Below are 25,107 nucleotides of genomic sequence, written 5' to 3'. Positions count from 1 at the left end.
GGTAGTTTCGGCCGTTCGGATGCTGGATGTGCTTGCGGCCGAACGAGAGACGGTGACTGAACGCATGACAACCGATCCGTCTTCTTCTGTACCAGCTTCCACTGTGTGTCTACTACGTGACGATTGATGCACTCATGATCATCTCCTACCGACTGACTGCCAATATCGTGCACTAGTCCCACACCGTGTGCTATCTGCTTCGCAGCGTGGAGGTTTAGTAGAGCCTCCATTCTGACTCGACATCTCACGGCCACAACTTCTGTCCCTACCTCTCCGTCCGGCGCAATGTTAACTCCGCCGGCCACAAAGTCGCCGTATAGAAATCAATCGCTTCCGCAGACATTGTGAGGCCAGATGCTTTCGAGTGACGAGAACATGATGCGTCGAAGCACTGCGCACTATCGTCTCTCACCTGCAAGTGGCCTTCTAACTCCGCTATGCGCCTGTTATGGACACAGAGTAGGATGCGCCGGCATTGTTACTTCGCTGCTTTAATCCGAACACCTTCTGCTCACTCGCGCAATGCAACGTTTTAAGACCTCCCAATACTGTGGATTTCAGCATTGGATGCAGCCTACAGGGCTGCCCGAATTGCTCCTCAATGGCTCGTTCGATCCTGGCGAGAATGGAACAGAAGCACCGCCCAATCCTCGTCTCATAGGGCTGCTGACATTCAGATAGCAGGGGTTCCAGATTGGGCAGTGGGTTAGCGAGCCTTGACACAGGGCTGACAAACATTCCCACGTCGCTTGGCCGAATTATATGCGTCGGTAGGCCGTCCGCTTGCTCAGCAATTCAATGCGACGGTGGGATCACGAAGCCTAGAGACGCATACTGAACATTGCCATCAGCACATGTCAGCGCCAGTCTGCACACTCAGAAGCTACCGTCAATTGTCTCTCAACATCCGCTTACGGAGTAAATTCCCAGCACGTCCGGCCTGCTGTCATCTGCGGCATGCTAACGAGGTTTCAAAAGGGGTAATATTGCACCTTGCTGTCAAATCTGCCATGCAAGGTAAAGACACTTGCAGCACAGCAACTAACACTCTTATGTGCCCCTGAACACTACAAGCGCCGCAAGAAGGTGGCTGTTCCCGCTTCGTTTAGCCTTCAATGTGGGCAACGACAGAGTGAGCACTCCGTGGCTGCAGTCATTCCGTTGAAACATAGATTTCCAAAACAGACGTATAGTGGCCTTGTTGTGGTGTGCTAACCGCCATCAACCTGAGCAATAAGTTTCATTCCGGGCACGGAAGCGTGCTGAAACTGAATCCATTCCTACGAGCTGACCGCTACTTACTTCGGCTGCCAACGATTCCATATCCGCAGGTCTAGACCCTCGTATACAACGAGGCCGTTGGATCAATTGATTGGATGTCTCGGCAAACTGACCGGTCTTCCGGACACAAGCGCTACGATGCGGCTACAAGCCTGACGTGAGATTGTACCATTAATGATAGACGAGCGCTAGAAGGTACGCGGCACTGTCCCTGAAAGTAGGAGTCCAAAGAGTGCAAAACATTACATGTTTATGGCAGCATGAAGTAGGTTTACCATCTCATACTCAGGTGCCGCCAGTCTTATTGATGAATAACGGCCCAAAAGGCGGAGTGAACAGCAGTCAAACGGCATCGACTGTAGCGTGACCCATAGCATTCACAAGAATTTTCGCCCAAAGAGGCGGCAGCTGGTGTCCGTCTTTCCAAGTCTCCGGCATTCATGCCATCACCCCAACGCGTCAATGCCAATGGTCTAACCTTCAAGACCCGTCCTGTCGCCTCTCGCCGTTGGCATGATGACATAGGCTTCGCCCTCGACACAAACAAGACCGCCGGGTTTCCCTTAGCGCCAGCTATCCAAGCCGGAGCTTGCGAGACGGCGCGATGAGCTTCGCAGCCAATACTCATGATGTCTCTCGATCCGCGAGGAAGTACGACGCTCTCCAGCTCTACGGCATCCGGCACGTCGCAGTCCGTAGGGCCCGTCTCGATAGGAAGTCGTCCAGGAAGTGCTGGCAACTGAGGCTGAACGTCGTCAGCGACATGGACTAAGAGTGGACGGCCACCCTGATTTCCGCACATGGCGGTTGGGTAATGTATATCTTTCTCAGTCGCGCTGTAAAGCAAGGGTCTATCCAGGTCGTGCGCACCTCGCACCGCAGAGGTTCCGGGAAGCGGCGCTCCTGATTGCGAACCTCGTCGAAGAAGTCGTACATTGCAACCATTGGGTACTGAATTTCGTGGTCACGGTCCGAAGCCAGTGGTGAGTCGTTGAGACAATGCGTGACTGCGCAGTCTTGACAGTCCGGCCTGTACTCCCACTTATGATATCCCAGCAGAGTGTGGCATTGCGCCGCGTCGGTGTGCAGAACATCGCCTTCTTCATTGACGTGACTGGAGAGAGTGGAGTAGCATGGCGCCATGCTTGCGAGACTTTGCTGCATGTCATGAGTTTTTTGGACGTTAAAGTACGTCAGTATTTACTTGTAAAGCTCACGGGTAAGCTCTCGATTCGGTTCGGTGTCCCTTCATTCTCGCTCATGATTCGGAAGCTGCCGTTTACCGTTACCGCAGCTGTATGGCGCGTTACTGCGTACTAGTACCGCACCGTTAACACCTGAGGTGGGTCAAGATGCTGATCTGGATACGGGTCTTGCGATGCGGAGTGTTTGCGTATCGATTCCTATCCCGGTCTCAACTTCATCGCAGGAGGTGACCCTATCGAACATCGAGCGGACGCCCAGCGATCAATGGGGTGTTCATGTATCGATCAGATGCCCAACCATCGAACATCGGCACTAAGATCTTCATCCTCCATCATCTCCGCCATCACCTTGCCCGTCCCAAGCGAGTGACTAATCCCCCACGGCCCATGCCCGGCAGCCACATAGACGCCGCCCTGAGGCGCGGCCCTCGTGTCGATACCGCCACCCAGCTCTTCATCAGGTATGCGCGCCAGTATCGGCGTGCCTCGCCTCGTCACCGGCCGGAAACACAACCCTTCCCGCAGGATTTGTAGGTCACTCACATCTGTGCCGTCTTGACCAAGCAAGCGCTCCGACACTGCTTTCAGTTCGGCAATAGACTCTGCGCTTATCTTCGCGTCTGTCGCGAGCTCCGGTAGTGGCATCGAGGCGTCGTTAAGGCCAGCGACATAGATCTCACCGCCGATACGGCTGAACACTTCCGGACTGAAGCCGTCTTGCTGCGTCGTGAAGATAGCATGACAACCTCCTGCTTCGTGCTGCTCGGTCCACCGCGGGCTCTTGACGACGAGACTGTGACCGGCAAGCGAGCTGATGGGCAAGTCTAACGTGGAAGACGGAAACAATGTTTCGAAGACCCGAGCTGACCAAGCTCCAGCGGTAATCAGCAGCCGCGTGCAAGGCAATTTGAGCTCCGCGCCGGTGTCATGCCGTATCCGAACTGCAGAGAGCTCGCCCGCCCCGTCTCGGCTGACCCTTATTGGGCGGGCGGGATGATGTAGCCTGACACCTTTCAGTAAGCTTTGCTTTAGCAGGAAGTGGGACAGCCGCAAAGGGTCAGCTTGAGCAACACTCTCATCCTCGCTGATGAGCTCCACCTTATCACCGCGCCGCCTTGTCAACCATGCAGGCCCGACTTGGTTGCCCGCAAATTCATGTGTACCCGCCGCATCCGCCCTGCTTCCACCGTCCCGTAGCCAGTCATCGCCTCTTGCTGTGCCTCGGTAGTTGCTCTGTGCAAGAGATGTGCCCGTACTGCGACTGTAGCCCCACTGCTTCTTCCCGTCGTGCTGAGCTGCGAGCTCTTTGTGAAGCTGGAAAGAGAGTGCGCCGAGGGACGCTGTAGGCGGTCCGAACCCTGCCGCATGTGGTGAGCACTGAATCGCCTTCAGCTCCGCCTGATGCTCGCACACGTACAGTCCGACGCTAAGAAGCCAGCTGCCCTGCCACTTGCACTCGCAAAGAGCTCTGGAGAGGCTTCGACCAGGTGTATGGTATCCGGCTTAGTGTTACCGGAATGCGAAAGATAGTATGCGGTAGCGCATCCAACAATGCCGGCACCAATGATCACAGTACTCTGCAACTCGGCCGGGTTGGTATAGGTAGAGAAGATGCGGTTCAGCTCGTGCATGTCTGCGCCTATTTGTCCATTCATCTTGCTCGTCTTGGACCAGGTGACTGCTGTTATTCGGATGCTGGCCCGAAAGGGAGGAAGAGAGCTGCTACGTGAGAATGAGATCCGACAACAGGAGAATAAGAGAGGTATGGATGGAAACATGGAAGCATCAGATCGTCTATCCTTACAAGTGCCATTAGGAGCTAGGCCTTATGACAATGCAAAACCCCTCGAATTGACGCAGGTGGAGTAGGTGGGGTATTGCTGATGCATGACTAGCGAACCTTTTCCTTTGCTCTTTCGCCCACGTGCAGATTGTAGGAAAGTGTTTAAAAAGAGATGGTGTCAACGAAAGTGGTCATACTGACCGGTGCCTCACGAGGCATTGGCCTGGCGATCGCACATTACCTGCTCCAGCGATCGCACCAACTTGTGGTGCTCTCGCGAAGCGAAGGGCCTCTGCGCGAATTGGAGAAGCAGTACATGGGCCAAGTAGCGGTCTTAGTCGGCGACTTGGCTGATCTGTCACTCGGCAAAAAGGCTGTTAGCCTAGCCATCGAGCGATTCGAGCGCCTCGACGCAGTGATCGTAAACCATGGCGTACTGGATCCTGTCCAGCGTGTGAGCGCCAGTACTGTGGAGGCTTGGCGCGCTGCGTTTGATGTCAATTTCTTCTCGGCTGTTGCACTGTCGCAGGCTGCTCTCCCGAAGCTTCGTGACAGCAAAGGCACCATCATATTCACCTCTTCTGGCGCAGCGACGAATGACTACCCCACGTGGGGCGCCTATGGTGCGAGTAAAGCAGCGTTGAACCACCTTGCTGCGACCCTGGCAAGCGAAGAGAAAGCCGTGACATCTATGGCGATTCGGCCGGGTGTGGTGGACACAGAGATGCAGCGCGACATCCGGGAACGGCACTTTGGCACGATGGAGGACCGAGATAGGGCACGATTCGGGAAATTGAGTGATAAGAGCAAACTTCTCAAGCCTGAGCAGCCTGGACATGTAATGGCAAAGCTGGTGTTGGAGCCGCCCAAAGATCTGAACGGGAAGTTCCTAAGTTGGGATAGTGAAGAGCTGAAGGCGTACCAGGAGTGAAAGGCAATCTGAACATCGTGGTAATGTGGGGAGCCTACCAAATGCATCAAGTTAGCACGTGGGTCGTGCCTGAGTGTCAGTAGAATTGAACAGCGTGGCGGAGGCGGATCAGTTGAAAGATGAAAAGCATACATTTTACTCAGCATTCGGCATGGAGCCTTCAGGCTTAGCATGGAATGTCTTGTTACATCATGTGTGATGATAGTAATGGATGATAGACGTACCGCAGATCTGGGCAAGGGCGTTTGTGTCTAGAAGCCGTCAGCCACAGTCCAGAGACATTTCGTGCTGTGAGGCTCCGGGTGAGACAAGGCAGGAAGTCAGGTAATCGAACCAAGTTTGTTCGTCATTGATAGATCGGTATTTGATAGTACATTGTTTTGCTCATCAGCGTATCCCTGGTATGAACTGCAGATTAGAAGGGTAGACTGACCACTACAATTAGTTCTTGTGAGCACATCACAGTCCATCGGTGGATTGAATATCTTGAGCCCTGATATAGAATTAGCGACTGCTCGGTCAATTCTGTCGGTAGATGCAGAAGGAATTGTTTTAGGATCAGCCAGCGGTTTGGCGCCGCGAGTCAATCACCACATGAGGGTATGATAGGGGCGACAACTTGTCATCATGGAAAGGTCAAGAGAAGGGCCTGGACGGGCTTACCTCATGTTTGTGGACTCGCTCGCGGGAATGCAACGACGCGTTTGATGAACGCTTTGCACGCGAAAAAGATGACTTTCTAGCATCGGGAGAACCCGGCTACTGCGGCAAGAACCGTTCGCTAGTTGGTTCCAGCCGGCGAGCTCGCGGGAGCTTCACGACAACTGCTCGCTGCGAACTGTCTCCGCCATTAGCCCTACACCTCATTTACTCACCTCCGCTGCCATGTTCAAGCTCGCTTGCAGAAGGCAGTTTGCCTCTGCGCTGAAGAGCGCGACAGTACGCCCACAATTACTTGCACGCAGTCTGCAAGCAGCTAATCGCAAAGCAGGAAACCCGCCAACCCCTCGTCCAACAACGCCGCAACCTCTCCATTCACGAGTACCGCTCAGCTCAACTCCTCGCCCAGTATGGCATCGGCGTGCCGAAAGGTGATGTAGCCCACAATGCGCGCGAAGCCGAAGCAGTCGCCAAGACCATTGAGGGAGATGACATGGTGATCAAGGCGCAAGTTCTCGCCGGTGGACGTGGCAAGGGTCACTTCGACAATGGCTTCAAGGGCGGCGTGCGCATTGTCTACAGTCCGCGCGAGGCGGGCATTCTAGCAGAGCAGATGATCGGGCACAAGCTCATCACCAAGCAGACGGGCGAGCGGGGTCGAATCTGCAACAGCGTCTACATCGTGGAGCGCAAGTTCGCAAGGAGAGAGTTCTACCTGGCCGTGTTGATGGATCGGCAAAGCCAGGCGCCGGTCATTGTGGCCAGCAGTCAGGGTGGTATGGATATTGAGACGGTCGCGAAGGAAAACCCCGACGCTATTATCACGACCAAAGTCAATATCCACGAGGGCGTGACGGATCAGATGGCAGAGGGCGTTGCACGTGAGCTCGGCTTCAGCGAGCAGTGCATTGGACAGGCGAAAGACACTATTCAGAAGCTCTACAAGATCTTCATGGAGAAGGACGCCACGCAAATCGAGATCAATCCGCTGTCAGAGACGTCAGACCACCAGGTACTCTGCATGGACGCCAAGCTCAACTTCGACGACAACGCCGACTTCCGACAAGAAGAGATTTTCTCATGGCGTGACACTTCGCAAGAGGACGCAGACGAGGTCAAGGCGGCCAAAGCCGGTCTCAATTTCATCAAGCTAGACGGCGATATTGGCTGCTTGGTCAACGGTGCCGGTCTTGCTATGGCTACCATGGACATCATCAAGCTCAATGGCGGTCAGCCAGCCAACTTCTTGGACGTGGGAGGCGGTGCGACGCCGGAGGCTATCAAGCTGGCTTTCGAACTCATCACGAGCGATCCGAAGGTCACCGCCATTTTCGTCAATATCTTCGGTGGTATCGTGCGTTGCGATGCAATTGCCAAGGGCCTGATTCAGGTGGTGGAGCAGATGAATTTGCGGACGCCGGTTATTGCGCGGTTGCAGGGCACGAACATGGAGCAGGCGCACAAGCTGGTGAGTCCTAGCTACACAAGCTGACAAAGAGAAACAGAGCTGACTATCACTCTCAGATCAACGAGTCCGGCCTGAAGATCTTCTCCATCGATGACCTAGCAACAGCGGCAGAGAAGAGTGTGCAGTTCTCGAAGGTCGTGAAGATGGCGAGAGATATCGACGTCGGCGTGGAGTTCACCTTGGGCATCTAGAGCGCGAAGCGTGCGATTCTTCATCATGCGTAAGCGACTCCGGCGTTCGATTGCGGCATCCTGTATACCTCGAATGTTCTCTACAAGCGATAGATCTGTATGCATGCTTGTTACTTGTCACCCGCCGGATCAGCAAGTCAAATAGGTCCCGGTGTGAATGCTCATTGTTGAGTGGGACACCGGTATCGTTGCATCTAGCGCGCCTTCCTTGACCGTCAACGCAGCTTCCCTGACAACGTCACTAGCAGCGCCTTGGCGCAGCAAACCAACATCCGCAGCTCTGTAAAGCTCGCCCTTCACCACCGACATCTAACGCATCCAAAGACTCCCTCGTGCCCCAATGTCGAGGAAGGCGAAGCGGAGCAAGGCGGCTAAGGCAGCGTCAAGCATGTCGACTCCGCCTACAGCGCTAAAGATGGAGCCACAAACCACCGTGTCCCAAGGGGTTGAGTGTGGTTGTGAAGCATGCAAGAAAGGACACGCAATCGCTGGAGAGGACTCCCACTCGCTTTTTCTGCGCCTTCCGCGCGAGGTGAGCGATGCAAGACCTCGCCTTTGCTGTTGACGCTGACCCAAAGCCTAGGATTCGCGACAGAATCTACGAGGAAATTCTCGTTGTCAGGTTAGATCCGGAAACCAGCGCTTGTACGAGGACATGAAGGCTACCAAGCCACGGTCCGACAACGAGGTTTATGCTCGCAATCATGGCCTGAATGGTCTGATTAACGCTCTGGTGGCATGGCCGGAAATCGCGCCCAGGCCAGAGACCGACCCGTTCTCCAGTCGTAAGGAGCGCTCTAGGTTTGCTCCTGACGAACAAACAAATACATAACGAGGCGAACGCCGTGTTTTCGGCCGTAACATCTTCCCCATCACCCGTGGGCGTGGACATCTCGGCATTTTTTGGCGCTGCAACCGCAAATGCGAGCCGCTGGATGAACCTTGCACTGTCAAGCTTCACAATGTCAAACGCATCAAGCATCTCCACGTCACGGTCGCCAATATCCGCTCGACTGACAGAGCCGCTGCGCGTGCGATCGACGCGGCCCTTCTGCAGGAACGCCTCGCAAAAATGGTGGCGTACTTCAAGCACATTGGACTCAAGCTCAAAACACTCCGAATCGCCTGCTACAGTGCTTTTGAGGGCCAGATTGATAGCGTGCGAGAAGCCCTCAAAGACGTACTAATTCCCGGCCTTCCCGAGCGTCGCATACTTATAAAGGACCGCCACGGCGGAGTCTTTGACATGTCACGCGCCGAAGCCCAGAGTCGCTTGTTCGCACATTGCGACATCCTAGATTCTTTTCGTCAATGGAAGCATGCTGCTGAAGAAGTCGAGATCGTTGGTGACCCTCCGCAGGCGCACATCAGCGAGCTAACCACACTACTTACATCCGAGGTACAGTATCCAGGCCCGAACGGACGAAAGTCAGGAGGCTCTGCCTGCCAAAATGGAGCATCAGATTCCAGGGTAAATTATCAACTCACATTTCGTGATCTGAGAGATAAGATGTTGGCGAAGGGCTATATGGACGCTGTAGAATTTGCGGAGGCGGAGATGTAGGCGCCCGCTCTGTCACAAAATCTCAAGGTGCCCCTAGACATGGTGTACCCCGCCGCCAAGGAGATGAGCCTCGAGAAGCTGAGGGAGTGGGGTATCTTCGAGGACGGTGATAAGGCCTACGGCAGCCCTTTGAAGTCGGCGGCATCGCCATGATGGACGGCAAACTAGTCTTCGGTCCAGTACGGCCACCGCATATGCTTCAATAGCAGCACTCGGATGCTGGATCATAGGGAGTAGCGAATGCATGAGAGCACGCAAAAATCAGTTTTTGCAGAGAGGCCGCAGAAGACAGTAGACCGCTCTATTGCTCCCAGGTTTTGGAAATGGGAGGACGTTGCCTCTGCTCACAGGATGGACCCATGTGGACAGTACAACCATTATGCTTCTGTCACCATTGACTTATAATTTTGGGGCAAACACTCCGCCTCTGCTTCTTGGGTCCACGGCAAAGCGTTTCAGTGTTGACAATGTCGTGGAAAAAGGCAAGGCCAACTTCAATACACGCATGGGAACGGCCCGCTCCAGCCGCTAATTAAGCGCCGACGTGACTTCCTCTTTGGTTTGCGTCGCAATTGCGGGCATTCATATTAATGCTAAATTGGAACGCAGGACGAGACGGTTCGTGAATGAATTAGAGCCTCAATGGTGATATGGGCTCGCCTGGGGAACCGATATTACCCCCAACAGCCCGTAAGCGGCTACACATCACACCCTTCAATCCAACTCTGTATGATCGCTTCGTCCCGCCTACTCTCCAACCATTAGCATCCGATATCTCCTTTCATACTGTTCAGACTTTCCCCGATCGAGGATACGGCTACGTCGAGTTGCCCGCCATGGAGGCGGACAAGCTGAGGAAGAAACTCAATGGAACAACGCTGAAAGGCACCAAGGTGCGGATTGAGGAGGCTAAGCCGGAGAAGAAGCGCAAAGCGAACGCGGAGGCGGATAATGCGGCGGAAGACGTACCAGTCAAGGAGAGAAAACGAAAGAAGACGGAGGATGGCGTACTACCTGGGCATCAGTTAGAAGGGGGCAGGAGGGTGAAGAGAGGGTGGACGGAAGATGGTGCGGCGAAGAAAAAGAAGGCGAACAAGGATGATGCAGGTATTGAGAGTAGACGGGTGCGCTTCAAGACTACCGTGCCACCGAATGCGCTCCCGGTGAGTGACAGGCCGAAGAAGGTAAAGGACAAGAAGAAAGCTTCTGCTGGGGAGACCAAGGCTGTCGTGGAAGAGTTCGCAAAGACTCGGAAGGCTGCGGAGATGCCTGACCAATCAAATAATGCCAAACGCACAGCCAGCTTCGAGGATGGCAAAGGTTGGGTTGACGAGGATGGCGATGTTGTGGAGGCTGCACCCAAGTCAAGTCGACCGAAGCGGCGGCGAAAGGACATCGTTGAAGATGCCGATGTCGCTGAACCAATACTTGCACCGGAAAATGGTGCGATGCAGAGAGACGTGCAGATACACGATGATGCCGCCCACGAGACTGCGGATTCGCAGGCGGATACGGTAGCGCCACTTCCAGCTGCAAGAGTCGATGAAGATACAGCGACGTCCAACGGCGTGCAAAGAGAGTCAAGCGAACAAGCACAGGCACTCGATCGAGACACACTAACAACAGAAGCTGTCAATGCTACTAAAGAAGTTCACCCGCTCGAAGCTCTCTTCAAACGCTCCGTACCGACGCCAGAAAGTGTGACCAAGCCAAAACCTGCTCCTATAGACACATCTTTCTCGTTCTTCGATCCCGAAGACGTCAATGACGACGACGCCGAAGGCACAGAACCGAATCCAATTCCGCCGCAGACACCATTCACGCAACAGGACATGGAGTGGCGAAGTATACGCTCTGCAGCACCTACTCCGGATACCGCTGCTATTGGCAAGCGCTTTAGCTTCGCGATGGCTGATAGGGATGATGGTGACGATGGTGATGAAGACGATGAAGACGATGAAGACGATGTGATTGACGAAGGTAATGCTGACAGAGGTGGAGACCGTGGTGACGCTGCAACAGGAGGTGGGATGCTGGACTCGAAAGGCTCTCCTCGTGAGGTGCAAAATGGTGGACGCGAAGAGAGCGAGTTCCGTAAGTGGTTCTTCGACAACCGCGGGGATCTGAACAGAGGGTGGAAGAAGCGGAGACGGGAGGAGAGGAAGCAAAAGCGGCAGCGCGAGAACAGGCGGCTCAATCGTAGGGTGGTTTAGCAGGCGAGTATACAAATGCTTCGCTTGCCGAACGTTCTTTCACGCTTGGACGTGCTTGTCGCTAATTGTGATCATCAACCGAACGACTTCTCAGCCGACAGTGATTTGGTTGCCTGCGTCATGTCGGAGGCGGCACGTGAATCTGGTACCTTGAACCACCCTCACTTCACAGTCTTTAGCCGAGTACTGTGTTAGCTCCCCAAGGGCCTCTAAATCATTGAACCTTCACGACAATAGCTGCACACCATCCCATTGACAGTAACATTGGATCTGCAGCTTCCTTAGCCACGATACGACTACCGTCCGCTGCTGTCTGGAGGAATGCCGCTAAAAGTACTTTACTGACTGTACCAGAGCAGTGAGCCTCTGGTTGTCCGTACCTGGTGGAACAGGCAGCCATCTTGAACGAGCAGACTTCTCCTACGGGCGATACGATCAAGATCGAGATGGATGTCCGGCATCCAATTTCGCGTTATCACTCACATCACGGCTTCAATGCCAAACTGGCCGCAGCTGAGGGCAACCGCCATCTGCGTGCTAGCCAGCAGAAGATGGTCCGCTATCTTGCCCTGGCGCTGGCTCTCTCAATTATCTCGCTGGTCCTCTCAGTGGCACTTACGGCACACTACGGAATTGCCATTCAGTATCAGGGCTCGGACCATCTTCTCGTTGCATGGATCACAGTTTCTGCCGCACTGGTTTGGTTCGCAGGGCTGATGCTTTTCTACAGCATAAGGCGGCAATCGAAAGTCAGAAGCCTGATAGCGGCTGTAGCGGAGCGTGAAAACGAGCAGGAGTTGCAACCTAGGCGTCCGAGGACCAACTCCATGGTCGATGCTGATGGTATGCTCCATCGAGTTCGGGCGAAGGGAAGCATGTACTAACCAGCTTTGATCAGGTACCACCGCACCTTCGCTTGAGCGCCTGTCCTTCGCCATTGGCTCACCGTTCCGTACGCAACTTGATCTTTGAGACCCGCCTAGCTTGTAAAACAATGCTGACATTCTGTCTGCCCATGCCAGCAATCGCACATATAAACGCTCGGGGCCGCAACGTGAGCCAAGAGGCTACATATGGTTCTGCGCCTGCACCAGCAGTTCCTCAACAACTACCTTCACCATACCGGGGCAGCCAGGGATCCTACGCCACTTCGCCAAAATCATCCATTAGTGGACTCACAACCCTCTTCACCGCGCACATCATCCCAGACTCTCCGCTGCAACACCCTGAGCCCCTTGCCAGCGCCCCTGTCAGATCTCCACCCTTCTCCCAGGTAGCTTCGCCACGGATCCCGCCACCAGCCTTCACCCGCCACCGCAACGAACATATTCGTCTCTCATATGACAGCTCACACTATTCGCCAAAGTCCCGTGCGAGTCTGAGCAGCATCACCGAGATCACAGAACGCATGGCCGAAGATCCCTTCAGCGGTCCCAACGAGCTGCGTTCGGTCTCGAAGATCGATCTCACAGACTGGCAGAGGGTGTCAGTGAAGGCGGTGGAGGTTGATGTGGTTAAGCCGGTGCAGCCTATGGTGCAGGTTATGCGGGATGATGGTGTTAAGATGTTGAGGGATGCTAGTTTCAGGAGGGTTGGCCAGGCTATGTAAGGTGGCAAGGGCTAGTCGCGGGCAGCGGTGAGTGAAGTCATCCATGCAGAGGATGACAGTAATAGTAATAATGATGGATACACGAAATCGCTGGGTTAGAATGGCGATTCGATATCCGGTAGCATGGTGACCTGACGCTGGTATGCGATGAAGTCGCTTGGGTTACTGTAAAAGCATGCTTGCGATGGGCAATAGACTGAGAGCGATATGCGGCAAGAGCACAGCAGTCATGGCATGGATAGCGAGACACAAACAGTGCGTATCCTACACTACCAGTCATCCCTTCTTAGCGCTCACAGCCTGACGAAGATGTCTTATTGTTCTACCGGCGCACCGCCACCAGCAACGGCATGCCCTGCTCTCCCCATCCGCTCAATGTTGCTCAGCAACCTACTTTTGCCAGCACCGCCACTGACACTGCGATTCAGAGCTGCCGGCCCGCCGATCCTGCTTGCACCGCTACCAGCAGCAGCACCTGGTGCTCGAAGTCCGGAAGGCCGACTGATACTCTTGCGGAAATCCTCCACCACGCTCATTGCGCTGCCAGCAGCTGCTGCACCCGAATCGGCTTGGAGCGTGAGCATCTCGTCCACGGCGGCGACGAGGTCGCCCTTCTCGATGCGCTCTTGCTGTAGCTCGCGTTGAAGCTGATCCTGCTGCTGGTGGGATATCCGGAGCTCGGTCTGTAAGCGGATGAGACTGGCTTTCTGCTCTTCCAGCGCCGCTTTGAGTTCCGCGTCGCGCCCTACACCCGAGATCGTGGTTGACGAAGCGGCCACTCTCGCGTTGAGCAACTCCTCGTTCTGCCGTTCCGCTTCCGCCAGGCGCATCTGAAGATCACCGCACTTCTTCTCCGACCTAGCTTCATAGCTCTTCTTCAGCGTTGCCACCTTGCGCTCATGCTTCTCCTTGTACACCGCGTGTAACTCGCGGCTGACCGCCTCGATCTTCGCATCTATCTGCGCAGCCACAAGCCGCTGGACTCGCTCCTCGACTACGCCGGCATCGCCGTCCCCAGCATCACCACACGCGCTTAGCGCCTCCGCAAACCTCTCTTCCGCCCTCACAGCTCTGGCCTCCATCGTCTCCACCCGCTTGTCGCCATCCTCGACCTTACGCACGAGCTCCTCGCGCTCAGATTCAACTCTCAATACCTCTTCTTTCACGCTTTTCAGCACATTCTCCACCTCCAGCCCTCGCCTCTCCCAGCCCGCCTTCTCCTCCTCCACCTGCTCGCGCCGACACTTCTCCTCCCGCATCGTCTCTTGTGCTTCGCCAACGCGTCTCTCGGCATCACTGATTGCGCGCTTGAGGCTCTCGACTTCGGCTTCACGACCGCTAAGCGTAGCTTTCAGGCTGCTAATCTGCGAGAGGTAGGATGACTTCAGGCTCTCGAGCTCGCGGACTGTGATCGTCGGAATGGAGCGTGGTGTGGGTGCAGGAGGCAATTCGAAGTCGAGAAGGTTCAATATGCTGCTCGGTTTGCTTGGCGTAGCGTAGCTGCTAGGCCGGGATGGCTTGTGAGGCGAGCGCTGGTTATTGATGTACTGGAGAAGGTTGGACTCGGTGGCGGACTTAGCTGCCGACGAAGGGCGGTAGCTATTGACCGACTCCATCTGTTGTGTGAAGTCGATCAGGAAGCTGGTCGTGCCGTCTTGGTTGAGGGTACCGGGCGTCTTCTGTCGGCGTGGCGTCGGAGATGGTGATCGCGACGGAGATGGTCGCTTGCGGCTTGACCTTGGCGTGGTTGCTCCGTGTCTGTTAGGGACGTGCCCGATGTCGCCTTGTTTGGTCGGACTCTGCCCGAGTCTGGCAAAGACCGTCATTTCTGGGATCTGTGAGAAAGTGCTAAAGCAGGTGTCATCGATGTTGGCATCCTCATTGTCCTGAATGTGCTCGTTGATGAGGTTCTGCTTGCTCTGCGAGTGCTCTGGAACAGGAGGGGGTGTTGAGCGACTGTACGAATCCGCACGGCTCAGCGGACGAGGTGTGTTGACAGCGCTTCGTATGCTCTTTATTGGCGACCTCTTAGGCGTATGCTTCCGGGTGGACGGCGGTGGCATCAGATCTGAATCAGTGCTGGTTGTTCGCGGCATTGCAGGCCTCGGCTCCGGAGTGGCAGGCTTGAGCGCTTCGCATTGCGGTGATGATGGCTTTTGTGGTGAAGCAAAGACCCTCTTCAAGGTTGCCGTGGGCTCGTCGGGTTGTATATTCTCCTTGTCGTACACAGGCTCGCCGTCGGCATATAGATCTACACCTCTATCGGGAGACGTAAGTACAAGCTCTTCTGCAATGCTGTCGACCGTCGTTGGCTGCCATTGCTTGCTTGGGCTTCTGCTCTGACTGTCAACCTCCGTCACGAACGGCGAGCTCGGCGGTCCGTCAATGTCGAGTATGCTGAATTCAGCCTCCATCGCCACAAGTCTACAAATGCTACGGGTTGGTTGCTTAATGTCTGCGTGGAATCACATCTATGGTGTAAAGCAAGTGGTGTTTTGACATGCACACAAACAAGCGTTGCTATAGCGGAACAGTCGGCCCGTCTAGCGGAGTTTGCGGCCGCGGCTACACTCATCCTATGCTATACGCGCACAGAAACATGCGTCTCCCCGCCTCAAGGCAGCGCCATCCAACCATGCGAGTCAACATATCGCGCACTACTAACGGAGTATGGCCAGCTTTTGTATCGATCCTCTGTGCGGCGAACATAACAGTCCTGCACCTGACTCTACGCGGCCGCAGTAGATGCCTTTGGCGCGGCACCCGTCCACCGGAGCTATGCGGACAAGCTCATACGAGCCAGACTCCCTAGAGTCACTCCAAGATGTGATTAGATGGATTGATTCACAGTAAGCTCCACATCAGTGCCGCGGCATCAGGAGCGTCAGACCCTCGTTTTGAGAGCGATGGGCAAGTCGATAATGGCATTTCGAGGAGTTTGTAGCAGTCGCGTAATATGGTCATGTCACCCACATGCCAGATTGCCATTAGCAATGCCCTGTACTTGTTGGTGCTCCTCTTATCTCGTTGTTGAACACGAAGCTTGTTGACCATTGCGCAACGAATATGAGCGTAACGCATTCTATGCTGACGCCTGCATTATATCGCCCACAGTAGTCTTGGTTGACCAGTTTTCATTTGTGTTAGTAGCAAAGGTAGCTTCATCGTGTTTAGGGCAGCCGTCATCTTCATTTTAGATTGGGGCGAATACTGACGCGAGACCCATACTCAACATCCTCCTCCAGACACTTGACCCTTCGCGTCTTGCACTGACGAAGATGGCGCAGCCAAGGAGGTAAGGGAGTCTCAAGTCAAGCCCACCAGGAGAAGTATACGTGCTCGGCAGAACATCGGGGACATATCCAGGACCATAACAGTCACTTATCGCGCCGCAGCTCTTTCAGGGAAGTAGCTTACCAAATCATCGTCTGGCGTACCGTGCTTCGGCAGGTTCGTCACTAAGGCCGTAGTGGCCCGACTTCCCTTTTGCCGTTGCATTGTTCGAAGCTGCACCGTCCACGATGGCAATCTTACGATGGCAATACCTTTTGATCTTTCTGGCCTACTTCTCCATTACCCATGCGGCCAGTAAGCAGCGCCAGAATCTCCGCTCACCCTCGATACTGACAACATCTAGCCCCCACATCCTTCTGCAAGTGTACCTGTTACAGCAATAGCACCATCATCCCGCTGGACGATACCAAGCCGGGCGCAGACGGTACCGCGGCAATTGGTCGGACCTGCAATGACTGCAACAAGCAGTTCTGCCTGGATTACCACCTTCCTATCTGCCAAGGAGCTACCGAGGACGACGTCTTCACTACATGCTTTCAGCGCGACAGCAGGAAGGACGAAGCTGTCGTCTTCATCTTCATCTTCGCCACGGGCGGACTGCTCATCTGGGCCGCAATCAAGCCTTGGGTAGAGAAGTGGAGAGAGAACGCCGGAGCGGGCGGAAGCACAAGATACGCTCCCGTTGGAAGCGACGAGAGAGGTACTGGACGGTAATACGATCTTCACTATCTTCGTTCAAACGACCTGATCACCTAACTATTACCCTTCGCGAGTTCATGTGGTGTGTGTCGCATACAGCATATGCGGGTGCTGTCCTTCAAACGCGCATCCAACGCCGAATGCTACTCAAGCTTATCAAACCAATCGACATCTCAAAGTAGGATCCATGCTACCGCAAAGCACAGCAGGAACGCCACCGCTGCGCCCACCATGCTCTCCGCACTAGGCATCTTCACATTACCCGCAGCTCCTGAGCCTAGGCCATGGCCGATACTGCTGGTCGCCGCTGCCGTGAAACCTCCAAGAAAGCTGTTCGTGCTACCTCGCGGCGGTACAGCGGTGGCGCTTGGTCTGATCTCATTGGTGGTACTCTTCGACGTAGGCAGCTCGCTAGGGAGAGTCTTCGACGTGACGGACACGCTGGAGGTCATTTTCGAGGCTATCACGCTCATGCTGAATGTCGAGATGTCAAGATGAGGCTCCGTGTAAATGGAAGTGTTATTGATCATTGGGTTCAGCTCGGTGGTGTTGGTGATGACAAGAGTCTGCGTGGGATTGAGCGGATTCGTCACCGTGGAAAGAAAAACCGTGCTCGTGGAGGCGGCGTCAGAGGCTGAGGAGACGCTCTGAGTCGACTCGGTTACTGGCGGAGGCGGCGCGTACGTGACGAACGCCTGGACGCATGCGATGGTACCGCTGGCGCTGGTGCACGCCGACACTGGATATTCCGCCATCAAGGTAGAACTCTCGGTCACGACCGTAGTGACATAAACGACGCTTACTACTTCGGTTGCGGTCGAGGATGTTGAGGACTGGTCATTCTGACGGCGGAGGAGGTCACGTCTTAATGGGATTTCCGGCTCGAACGCAAGCTCATGGCCGGTTGTGTATGGCTGCAGTTTCATACCAAGCAGCAGATCGACTACTTGTTGCCAGCCTTGGGAAAGCTCCGACGCTGCGTCCTCCATGTAGTCGAGTGGCGTGTCTAAAGTCGCAGCAAGATTGCCAGAGTCGGAAGCTGGAAGACCACCAAGAGCAGCCGGCGACATAGTGCTCGCTTCCGAAAGCACGATCCGCTCAACCAGGCACAGCTGGACGATATTGCACTCGTCACAAGTGCATGCTGGCGTATAGCGATAGATCTCGGCCCCCTGAACATCGACAAAATGGCAGAACAGGTCGGAGCCCTCAAACGTCAAAACACCACCGCAGACCGCCCACGCACCAGCTCCCTTTCCGGTGGTTGGGATGTCGTCGCTGAACATCAACTGATTGTTTACGGCGATGTAACCGACCTTGTCGTCCTGGTCGTACAAAATGCCGTTGGAAATGTGGACAAGATTGGCGCTGAGTGTTGTGTGAACGGTCGGCTTGACCAACCGATGTTCGCCTTGGCCTACAGGCAGTATAGCCATCGCGAACGAGCTTGGTTCGGTGTAGACGCAGCCCAACTCCGGATAAAGCGGCCTGACGGTCTCAGTGGCAGGCAGCCTGCCATTACCTGCCGGTACCGAAACGAGCGCCGAAGCAGAAGCGACCGAGGAGCTTAACCAAGGCGAGACTGAAGCAGACTCAGCCATGATCAGATCTCTCGCTCCGAGACGTCCGGCGCCGAAGGTCGACACCAGAGTCTCGGAGCCGTGAACACTCGTCACTTCAGTGGAGTCATCTTCGCGGGAGTTGAAGCAAGAAACATAGCCCGGAAAGCTCACAACGCAGCTTGGCGGTAGGACGCAAATACCTTTACTGGCACAGTACGGACCCTCGGCCATGGGCTCAGCGGGGACTGCGTTGGTAATGACTCTCTGCGACAGGACATCATACATTGTCTGCGTGATCTTGGCGGTGTTGGTCGTGGAGGCTGAGCGCAACTCAATAATACCGTTGAACCAAGTTCCTGTGGTGTATCCGATAGTCTCGGTCCAGCGGGACTTGGTGATTGGGGCGTTGGCATCATGTGTTCGTGTTGTAGTGCCGAACAAGGAGGATGTGACTGCGCTGGTCGTGGCAGACTTTAGCGATCCGTCGCTCGTCACTTGGCTGCCCAAGACGGTGGAGGCGGCTAGCGCAGTAGCGACCAGCGCGGCGCGCATCGTGCTGCGCTTTGTCTCTTTGTTTACGACCTTCGAGGTGTTTGCCGTTACTCAGTCAGCGAGAGCCCCGGGTGTCACAGCTGCTAGCGACAGTGTAACCTTGCACGAGTCACAGGAATGATGCGGAAGCGAGAGTGGTCCATCAAATGTGGGTGTTGCATCAATGACACGGTGAATGCGGTTGTTGATGCTGAAGTCGCGATTGTTTGGCGGAGGGTCCAAGCTTGGCCAACTTTATCTGAATGGGGAAAGCACGAAGCAGATGTGGAAATCAACAATGCGTTTAGGACTACGCCGAAGTCAATGCATTCATGGTACTAATCGTCTCGCATAGCAATCATAGAAGCCGCAGGGTGAAATGCCGCCAGTTCTAGCCCTTAGCATCCGTCGCCGCCCACTCCGGTTCCCACTGACAGTGATACGCTCACAATCGCTGCCAGTCTCTGCCGTTCTCTGCCGTGATTTGGCGTGATACCTTCTTACACCTTCGTGGTCTCCGCCTTCTCATGCGCAGTCTCCTTGCTCGCCGACGTCTCGTCCGGGTTCTTCGCACAAGTGGTGCAAGCGCATTTGCCCGGTTCACAGGGACACACGCCCTCTGCACCACCGCAGTTGCACTTCGTGCGGTTACCCTCCACGTTGTGCATGTTCATGCTCTCTGGGTTCTTGCCCGACTTCAGCGAAGCCAGGTGCTTCGCCTCATTATGCACGTCCAACACCTGCTTCTGGCCCTGGTCGTAAAATGAACGCAGCTTCTGGCCGGTGGGCGTGTTGGTAGCCTTCTCGAAGTAGGAGTTCAGGCCACGCCAGTACGAGTTCGCGGTGGCGGTGATGCCGTACTTCTGGTCCACAGCCGCTGCACGGTCAGTCGCCTTGTACTTCTGGTCGAATTGTGACAGGGCAGTGCTAAAGCGTTGGCTGATGCCATGCTGTTGGTCCATCGCCAGGGCACGCTGGATCACGGAGTCAGAAAGCACGTAGCCGTGGGCGAGGTACTCGGCAGCGATGCGCGAACGCGGCTTGTCCTCCTGGGCGATGTCATCATGACTCTCGTCGCTAGAAGCGCCTGCGGTCCTACCACCGGCGATCTGGTCGAGCGAAGCGGCCGAGGAGACGTGGACCTGAGCTGGCCCGAGCTGGGTGTTGTCGAGGAGAAGGGCGGTCTTAGCGGCGGTCTCCTTCTCGAAGGTCACGGTCGCGGATTGGTTGGCGCCTTGCTCGCCATGCTCGGGGGTGACGGAGAGGGATTGGATCTTGCCGCTGTTGAGCCCAGTTAGTAGGTCCTAGCAGGGCTTCTCCACCAAGGTAGGTTTATGCTTACCAAAAGCTGAAGAAGTCACGGACTTCCTTCTCACTCGTCTGCGAGCTGATGCCCTTCACGTGGACAGTGGAGTTCGACATGCTGCTTGTTGTTTGACTTTGTGTTGGCTATAGTATCTTGTTTCGTTGCGAGGAAGCGTTGGTATAACGAGATTTATGTGATGCGGTAATTCTGCGTTTTCGCATTCACAAGATGCAGCTGTCGCAGACACGACGCAAGGGTTGTGTTTGCCGACGTCACTGTGGCTGTGGCGGGGCAGGTGCGCCACGAGGCCCCTTGGCCAGGCCTTCATGTATGCGTAGAGCTTCAAGTCTGCCCGTGCATCACTGCTGTCCTTTTCACTGTCTACAAGCTCACAAGACACAGCGTTCAGTCAGACATTTTGAACGGGACCGAGGGGCTATGGCGTCGAGCCATCGCCCGTTACACGCGCAGGCTCTGAGCTAGGCGTGTTGACGCCATATAAAACGCTCATCTATCATCATCTCCTGCCACGAGCTTGACGGTACGTTGGGTAGATACCGCCATAGGCCTCGTAATACCATATACGAGGGACATGGCCAGTGAGAAGGCTCGATACATGCTGCTGCACTCGCTGCGGCAAAGTATCCAGCAAGACTGTGCTTCAGCAAGACGAAAGAGAGCAGTCATACGTGTCTTTGTCAAACTGGAACGTCCGAGCCAGCATTCTTCGAGTAGTCACATTCGGCTCATGGCTCGAGAGTGGGTAGAGAGAGAACCCTATCAGGTAGTATTGCTTCTTGGCGCATGTGGTATCATTAATGCTGCATTAACCGCCCCCAGATCCCCATCCCTATCTCCATATCATGGTTAGCTTGCTTCGATCAAAGCCAAAGATATAGCAGCTCGTTTCCATGAACGAAGCAGCGTACGCGTGTTCCAGCTGATTTGACCGGATACAGCGCTAAGTGGTTCACCTCTTCAGAAGAACATCTACCTTCAGCTGCCGTGATACTCCGGCTCGGATGACTCTCCAGCGTGGATGGATCCGCCTCAATTACACACTCACACCAGCAAGCCGATCGCGCCGGCGATCGCGCACGACAGCATGCATAGCGCGCGACCTATCCTGGTTGTCAGCTTCTGAGCTATCGAAGAATCGGATATGGCCACCAACCGATGTTAAACGCCTTCCAAGTCTTCTGCTGTGCGCGCAGCTCCTTGTGGCTCTTCTCGTCATCCTGATCCCTCTCCAGATTCATCGACATCTTCTTCATCACCGTATTGATGGGCGCCATGATGCCAAGCGCATACGCAGTGGTGGCGACACCAAAAGCGGTGGCCGCGCCCACGTACGGCAGCTTCATGGCAGCTTCTCGGCTCGTCTTTCGATTGAGATAGCAGGTGACGGTCAAGACCAGGTTCGCGAGCGTGTAAGTTGCATTCAGGCGTGGGAAGAAGATCTCGCTGGCGTGGAGCAGCCACCGCAACTGCTTGCCCTGGAGACCACTCGGCACTTCTTCCATTTCGAGCATCGGCATCGTCAGTGGAGTTTGCAAGCCGGAAGCGCCTACAGGCGTAAGTACGATAATGAGACGCCGACGCTGTTGGGCCTACCGAAGTTGGTTGCAGCCGTCACTACCGCGAACACCTGCAGCGGTGTCATCCACCATAGTTGTCCAGTCGACGCCATTCCGTTTGGAAGCCTTGCGCTCAAAGTGGTGGGTACCGCGGAACGTCAGCAGGACGATGTACTCGCAACGATGCAGACAGGGATGCAGCGCAAATGCAATCAAGGCAGGAAGCGAGGGAAGTCGACCTGAGTTCGGGTGACACGCGGGTAGGGCAAGAAAGCAGAAACGGGGTTAGAAGGATGGAGAGAGTACAGGGTAGAGTACCTATGCAGAAGCCTGCAGGCTCCTGCTCCGCATTGTGCGCTCACGATAGATAGCCCTCAAACTGGTTGTCGCAACCTGGGCGACTCGGTCGTCGTAATCGGCACTCTAACGCAAGCCATGTCAGCCGTTGCAGCTTCTACGATGATGTTTGGCTCCACATGTGTCGTGGATACTGCTGCCGCTTGTGCCGATTTGCCTCAATGCAGTAGATGGCGGGGTTCGTCGAACAAAGAACTCAACCGATGGCACCGGGGGATGCAGTGTGACCAGGACAGGTCGGTGCTCACGCAGGGCGATTAAATGTATGGCGGTGTAACTCAGCGAGGTACTTCAGTTACCGAAGGGTATTCCTCTTCAGTCGTGACAAGCATTGTGCCAAGAGCACGCTGTGAGCTTCTCTTTCCTTCGCGCTATAGCTCTGTTGCGATAGAACCAATCGGAAGACGGAGAGTATCTTAGGCTCTTTGCATTTGCTGCAAGCGAGTCAGTAGCGTTGTTGGAAGTGGAGGGTACATAGGCTAGCCCATCAGCGCCAAGACTGATTGGGTGACCAACGAGGACTTGATCTACGAAAGCACAAGATCTTATCATCAATAGATGCCGAGAACCGATCAGATGGGACCACGTTGTTTGGCAGCCAACGGCGCGGGTTCGCCATCGTCCCGCTAGCCAATCTTCCTCCCTTGTGATTTGTCTCCTCTATGCCACTGACAAGACAATTGAGAAGCCATGGAGTGAAGCTGCGGACATTATCCTTCATTGCTAAAGTGACAGACAAAAGTGTTGGTATGCGATACATTGTTTCTGACCTCTGTCGCACCTTGCAGGAAAGCCTCACGGAGGAGCTAAAATCAGCCGAAATGTGCGAATACCCTACAACGGCCTTCCAAGCGCACCTTGAGACGACACTCTAGATGGATGACCATGGCCTTGCAAGGCATTCAATACTAGCTCCAGCAGCATAAAGGTTTTAAGCCGTGAGAGCTCGAGTCCATTCATCTGGACATGACATGCATGTGAGAATACCACATAGTGCCACAACTCACTGATCGTTCATACATCTCGTCCAGATATAGATTTACAGTATTTCGAACGCCCGTACACCCGCTAATTCCAACACTGCAAGTCGCTTGCACGCGAAAGTTCAAAGTTCACCTAACAACAGATATACTCCCCCTCGGCGCCGCGCTCGGCCCCGCCTTGGTCGGATGCTCCCTCAAATCCACCCCCGGCTGCGGGCCAAACACCCTCCTCATCTCCTTACACACCCTCAAATAATGCTCCCGAACTCCAGGAGTAGGCTTCCACGGATTCGGCGCCTTGTCCCAGCCATGCGGCACGCCCTCGATCAAATGATAGTTGACATGTTTGTTCAACGGTTCACTCGTCAAGCGTTTCCGGAACGCCTCGCCCTCGTCGAGTAGCATGTCCCACTCGCACGTATTCATTATGATTTCGTCGGGTAGGGCGTTTTTGAGTAGTGCGGTGGGCGCTACGCCCGGGCTGAGGTAGGGGGAGTCGAGTTCGATGGTGTGAGGGGGGTGCAGGTAGGATTCGTCGAAGAGGTCGGTGAAGAGGGCGGGGAGTTCTTGGTCCTTGCGGAGGGTGGTTGCGCGGCGCTGTTCGCGGGTGCGGGTGTAATCTAGGGAGGGGTACCAGGGGATTATGGCGCGGATGTGGACGTCGGGGATGTCGCGGGATTTGGTGACGGTGGTGTTGGGTTTCTTGGCTGGAGTGGGTGTTACGGTTGGCGGTGGCGAGTCGGCTGGGTCGAGGACTTCGATGTTGCCGTTGTCTGGTGCGACTTGTGTAGTACTGCTCGAGGCAGATGGCTGGACGTGTCTTTTGGATCGTTGGCCTTGCTGGGGAGTGGATTCTGTGGGATTGGCTTCCGGCTCGTCGCGGAGAAAGCCCGTCTGCTCGTCGTACAACCTGAGGGGTACAGTGAAAGCCATATTGCCACCAGAAGAAAAACCGGAGATGGCAATCTTCTCCCGGTCAATGCCGAGTTCTGCTGCGTGCTCATGCATCCATAGAACAGCATCCACGCCGTCTTCGACAGCAGTCGGAAATGGGCACTCGGGCGCCAGACGGTAGTCGACGCTCACCACCACCGCATTGCACTCATCCACAACTGTGCCGCACCATCTCGCATCGTCCGTCGCAGTGCCAAGCGTGAAGCCTCCGCCGTGGAAGTTGATGACCACCGCGTAACCACCCCACCTCCGCCCACTCATGCTTCGTCGCCGGATGTGCTGGTTGACGGTGCTCAACGCCATGCTGACCCTCCTCTTCGACTTGGTCGTGAGATCCTCTTCATCCTGCTCCTCGATCTCGTCCCGGAACTTTGGCTTGTCCATCCACAGCTGCTTCTGCGTCGCGTAGTCTCTCGGCACGTAGAAGTACAGCGTCACTGTGCCCTTTGTGCCGGAAATGGTTGTTGGTATTTGCCGGGTGAAGCTCGGTTTCGGTGGTCGTGGCGGCGCGAGTTTGTGAAATAGCATGCCCAGGCCCATCAGGAAGCGCCACATGGTTGCTTGCAGATGCAGCACCCATCGCGGTCGTGGTGCTTGAGCTTTCTGCTTCGCCGTTCGACTTTCTGGTGATTCCATGTTGTGTACAGATAGTAGAATATCGTTCCTGTCGCTGCTACCAGCGTTGCCGGCGTTGTGGGCCATTGTGGTGTGCCTTTCCAGGCGGAGCTTCCACGGGTTGATCAATGACTGGTTGCCCGTCTGTTGGATCGTTGCTTCGAGAGGGTGTCGAAGACCAGAGATCGGAGCCTGAGGTAATCGAGTCGAGTATGAACAGAAGGTTTACAATAACAACAACAACAGTCTGGGTTATGATTGCTATAGACTGCTATCTCGACGTATCCACTCCGCCGCAGCGATGTCTCAAGCCCCACGTGCTTG

General features: G+C 55.1%; 14 protein-coding genes across 14 annotated transcripts; 6 read left to right on the top strand and 8 right to left on the bottom strand.

The window, feature by feature from the left end:
• The first annotated feature begins 203 nt into the window (after nucleotides 1-203).
• Nucleotides 204-1,034, top strand: BAUCODRAFT_37519 (uncharacterized protein). The gene is made up of 2 exons (XM_007681585.1): nucleotides 204-770; nucleotides 852-1,034. The coding sequence occupies exon 1, from the start codon at nucleotides 523-525 to the stop codon at nucleotides 679-681; it is 159 nt and encodes a 52-aa protein (XP_007679775.1). The 5' UTR covers nucleotides 204-522; the 3' UTR covers nucleotides 682-770; nucleotides 852-1,034.
• Nucleotides 1,035-1,460: 426 nt separating this feature from the next.
• On the bottom strand, nucleotides 1,461-2,499 carry BAUCODRAFT_37518 (uncharacterized protein). Its single transcript, XM_007681584.1, has one exon. It carries the CDS (start codon nucleotides 2,081-2,083, stop codon nucleotides 1,583-1,585), a length of 501 nt encoding a protein of 166 aa, XP_007679774.1. The 5' UTR covers nucleotides 2,084-2,499; the 3' UTR covers nucleotides 1,461-1,582.
• A 272-nt stretch (nucleotides 2,500-2,771) lies between these two features.
• Nucleotides 2,772-4,117, bottom strand: BAUCODRAFT_77159 (uncharacterized protein; the record flags this gene model as incomplete). Its single annotated transcript, XM_007681756.1, has 2 exons — nucleotides 2,772-3,844; nucleotides 3,904-4,117. 2 exons carry the CDS (start codon nucleotides 4,115-4,117, stop codon nucleotides 2,772-2,774), a joined length of 1,287 nt encoding a protein of 428 aa, XP_007679946.1.
• A 297-nt stretch (nucleotides 4,118-4,414) lies between these two features.
• On the top strand, nucleotides 4,415-5,425 carry BAUCODRAFT_37515 (uncharacterized protein). Its single transcript, XM_007681583.1, has one exon. The coding sequence runs from the start codon at nucleotides 4,442-4,444 to the stop codon at nucleotides 5,198-5,200; it is 759 nt and encodes a 252-aa protein (XP_007679773.1). The 5' UTR covers nucleotides 4,415-4,441; the 3' UTR covers nucleotides 5,201-5,425.
• A 369-nt stretch (nucleotides 5,426-5,794) lies between these two features.
• BAUCODRAFT_26990 (uncharacterized protein) lies at nucleotides 5,795-7,519 on the top strand (the record flags this gene model as incomplete). The annotated part of the gene is made up of 4 exons (XM_007681550.1): nucleotides 5,795-5,800; nucleotides 6,055-6,139; nucleotides 6,166-7,328; nucleotides 7,385-7,519. The coding sequence occupies 4 exons, from the start codon at nucleotides 5,795-5,797 to the stop codon at nucleotides 7,517-7,519; spliced, it is 1,389 nt and encodes a 462-aa protein (XP_007679740.1).
• A 181-nt stretch (nucleotides 7,520-7,700) lies between these two features.
• BAUCODRAFT_37513 (uncharacterized protein) lies at nucleotides 7,701-8,797 on the bottom strand. The gene has a single exon (XM_007681582.1). It carries the CDS (start codon nucleotides 8,499-8,501, stop codon nucleotides 8,118-8,120), a length of 384 nt encoding a protein of 127 aa, XP_007679772.1. The 5' UTR covers nucleotides 8,502-8,797; the 3' UTR covers nucleotides 7,701-8,117.
• A 523-nt stretch (nucleotides 8,798-9,320) lies between these two features.
• BAUCODRAFT_37509 (uncharacterized protein) lies at nucleotides 9,321-9,520 on the top strand (the record flags this gene model as incomplete). The annotated part of the gene is made up of 1 exon (XM_007681581.1): nucleotides 9,321-9,520. One exon carries the CDS (start codon nucleotides 9,324-9,326, stop codon nucleotides 9,486-9,488), a length of 165 nt encoding a protein of 54 aa, XP_007679771.1. The 3' UTR covers nucleotides 9,489-9,520.
• A 144-nt stretch (nucleotides 9,521-9,664) lies between these two features.
• On the top strand, nucleotides 9,665-12,905 carry BAUCODRAFT_133599 (uncharacterized protein; the record flags this gene model as incomplete). Its single annotated transcript, XM_007681836.1, has 5 exons — nucleotides 9,665-11,177; nucleotides 11,534-11,643; nucleotides 11,689-12,139; nucleotides 12,195-12,248; nucleotides 12,319-12,905. Exons 1-5 carry the CDS (start codon nucleotides 9,734-9,736, stop codon nucleotides 12,903-12,905), a joined length of 2,646 nt encoding a protein of 881 aa, XP_007680026.1. The 5' UTR covers nucleotides 9,665-9,733.
• Nucleotides 12,906-13,219: 314 nt separating this feature from the next.
• BAUCODRAFT_142201 (uncharacterized protein) lies at nucleotides 13,220-15,001 on the bottom strand (the record flags this gene model as incomplete). The annotated part of the gene is made up of 1 exon (XM_007681835.1): nucleotides 13,220-15,001. The coding sequence occupies one exon, from the start codon at nucleotides 14,999-15,001 to the stop codon at nucleotides 13,220-13,222; it is 1,782 nt and encodes a 593-aa protein (XP_007680025.1).
• Nucleotides 15,002-16,426: 1,425 nt separating this feature from the next.
• Nucleotides 16,427-16,913, top strand: BAUCODRAFT_151040 (uncharacterized protein; the record flags this gene model as incomplete). The annotated part of the gene is made up of 2 exons (XM_007681834.1): nucleotides 16,427-16,493; nucleotides 16,543-16,913. The coding sequence occupies 2 exons, from the start codon at nucleotides 16,427-16,429 to the stop codon at nucleotides 16,911-16,913; spliced, it is 438 nt and encodes a 145-aa protein (XP_007680024.1).
• Nucleotides 16,914-17,071: 158 nt separating this feature from the next.
• Nucleotides 17,072-19,012, bottom strand: BAUCODRAFT_26986 (uncharacterized protein; the record flags this gene model as incomplete). The annotated part of the gene is made up of 1 exon (XM_007681549.1): nucleotides 17,072-19,012. One exon carries the CDS (start codon nucleotides 19,010-19,012, stop codon nucleotides 17,072-17,074), a length of 1,941 nt encoding a protein of 646 aa, XP_007679739.1.
• A 479-nt stretch (nucleotides 19,013-19,491) lies between these two features.
• Nucleotides 19,492-20,413, bottom strand: BAUCODRAFT_151038 (uncharacterized protein; the record flags this gene model as incomplete). Its single annotated transcript, XM_007681833.1, has 2 exons — nucleotides 19,492-20,272; nucleotides 20,334-20,413. 2 exons carry the CDS (start codon nucleotides 20,411-20,413, stop codon nucleotides 19,492-19,494), a joined length of 861 nt encoding a protein of 286 aa, XP_007680023.1.
• Nucleotides 20,414-21,101: 688 nt separating this feature from the next.
• Nucleotides 21,102-21,864, bottom strand: BAUCODRAFT_37506 (uncharacterized protein). The gene is made up of 2 exons (XM_007681580.1): nucleotides 21,472-21,864; nucleotides 21,102-21,418 (listed from the first exon to the last, which is right to left on the bottom strand). The coding sequence occupies exons 1-2, from the start codon at nucleotides 21,833-21,835 to the stop codon at nucleotides 21,360-21,362; spliced, it is 423 nt and encodes a 140-aa protein (XP_007679770.1). The 5' UTR covers nucleotides 21,836-21,864; the 3' UTR covers nucleotides 21,102-21,359.
• A 1,479-nt stretch (nucleotides 21,865-23,343) lies between these two features.
• On the bottom strand, nucleotides 23,344-24,804 carry BAUCODRAFT_76924 (uncharacterized protein; the record flags this gene model as incomplete). The annotated part of the gene is made up of 3 exons (XM_007681740.1): nucleotides 23,344-23,916; nucleotides 24,031-24,460; nucleotides 24,539-24,804. 3 exons carry the CDS (start codon nucleotides 24,802-24,804, stop codon nucleotides 23,344-23,346), a joined length of 1,269 nt encoding a protein of 422 aa, XP_007679930.1.
• Between the last annotated feature and the right edge of the window lie 303 nt (nucleotides 24,805-25,107).

This window comes from Baudoinia panamericana (assembly GCF_000338955.1).
Source record: "Baudoinia panamericana UAMH 10762 unplaced genomic scaffold BAUCOscaffold_12, whole genome shotgun sequence".
NCBI classification, from domain to species: Eukaryota; Fungi; Ascomycota; class Dothideomycetes; order Mycosphaerellales; family Teratosphaeriaceae; genus Baudoinia; species Baudoinia panamericana.
This window is presented reverse-complemented; position numbering and strand designations above follow the sequence as displayed.

Coding starts and splice junctions, on each gene's coding strand:
- BAUCODRAFT_37506 (XM_007681580.1), bottom strand. CDS start 21,835: ATGCCGATGCTCGAAATGGAAGAAGTGCCGAGTGGTCTCCAGGGCAAG. Junction 21,419..21,471: donor TTGGAAGGCGTTTAACATCG/GTTGGTGGCCAT, acceptor CAACCAGGATAG/GTCGCGCGCTATGCATGCTG.
- BAUCODRAFT_37518 (XM_007681584.1), bottom strand. CDS start 2,083: ATGTGCGGAAATCAGGGTGGCCGTCCACTCTTAGTCCATGTCGCTGAC.
- BAUCODRAFT_37519 (XM_007681585.1), top strand. CDS start 523: ATGCAACGTTTTAAGACCTCCCAATACTGTGGATTTCAGCATTGGATG.
- BAUCODRAFT_37513 (XM_007681582.1), bottom strand. CDS start 8,501: ATGCTTGATGCGTTTGACATTGTGAAGCTTGACAGTGCAAGGTTCATC.
- BAUCODRAFT_37515 (XM_007681583.1), top strand. CDS start 4,442: ATGGTGTCAACGAAAGTGGTCATACTGACCGGTGCCTCACGAGGCATT.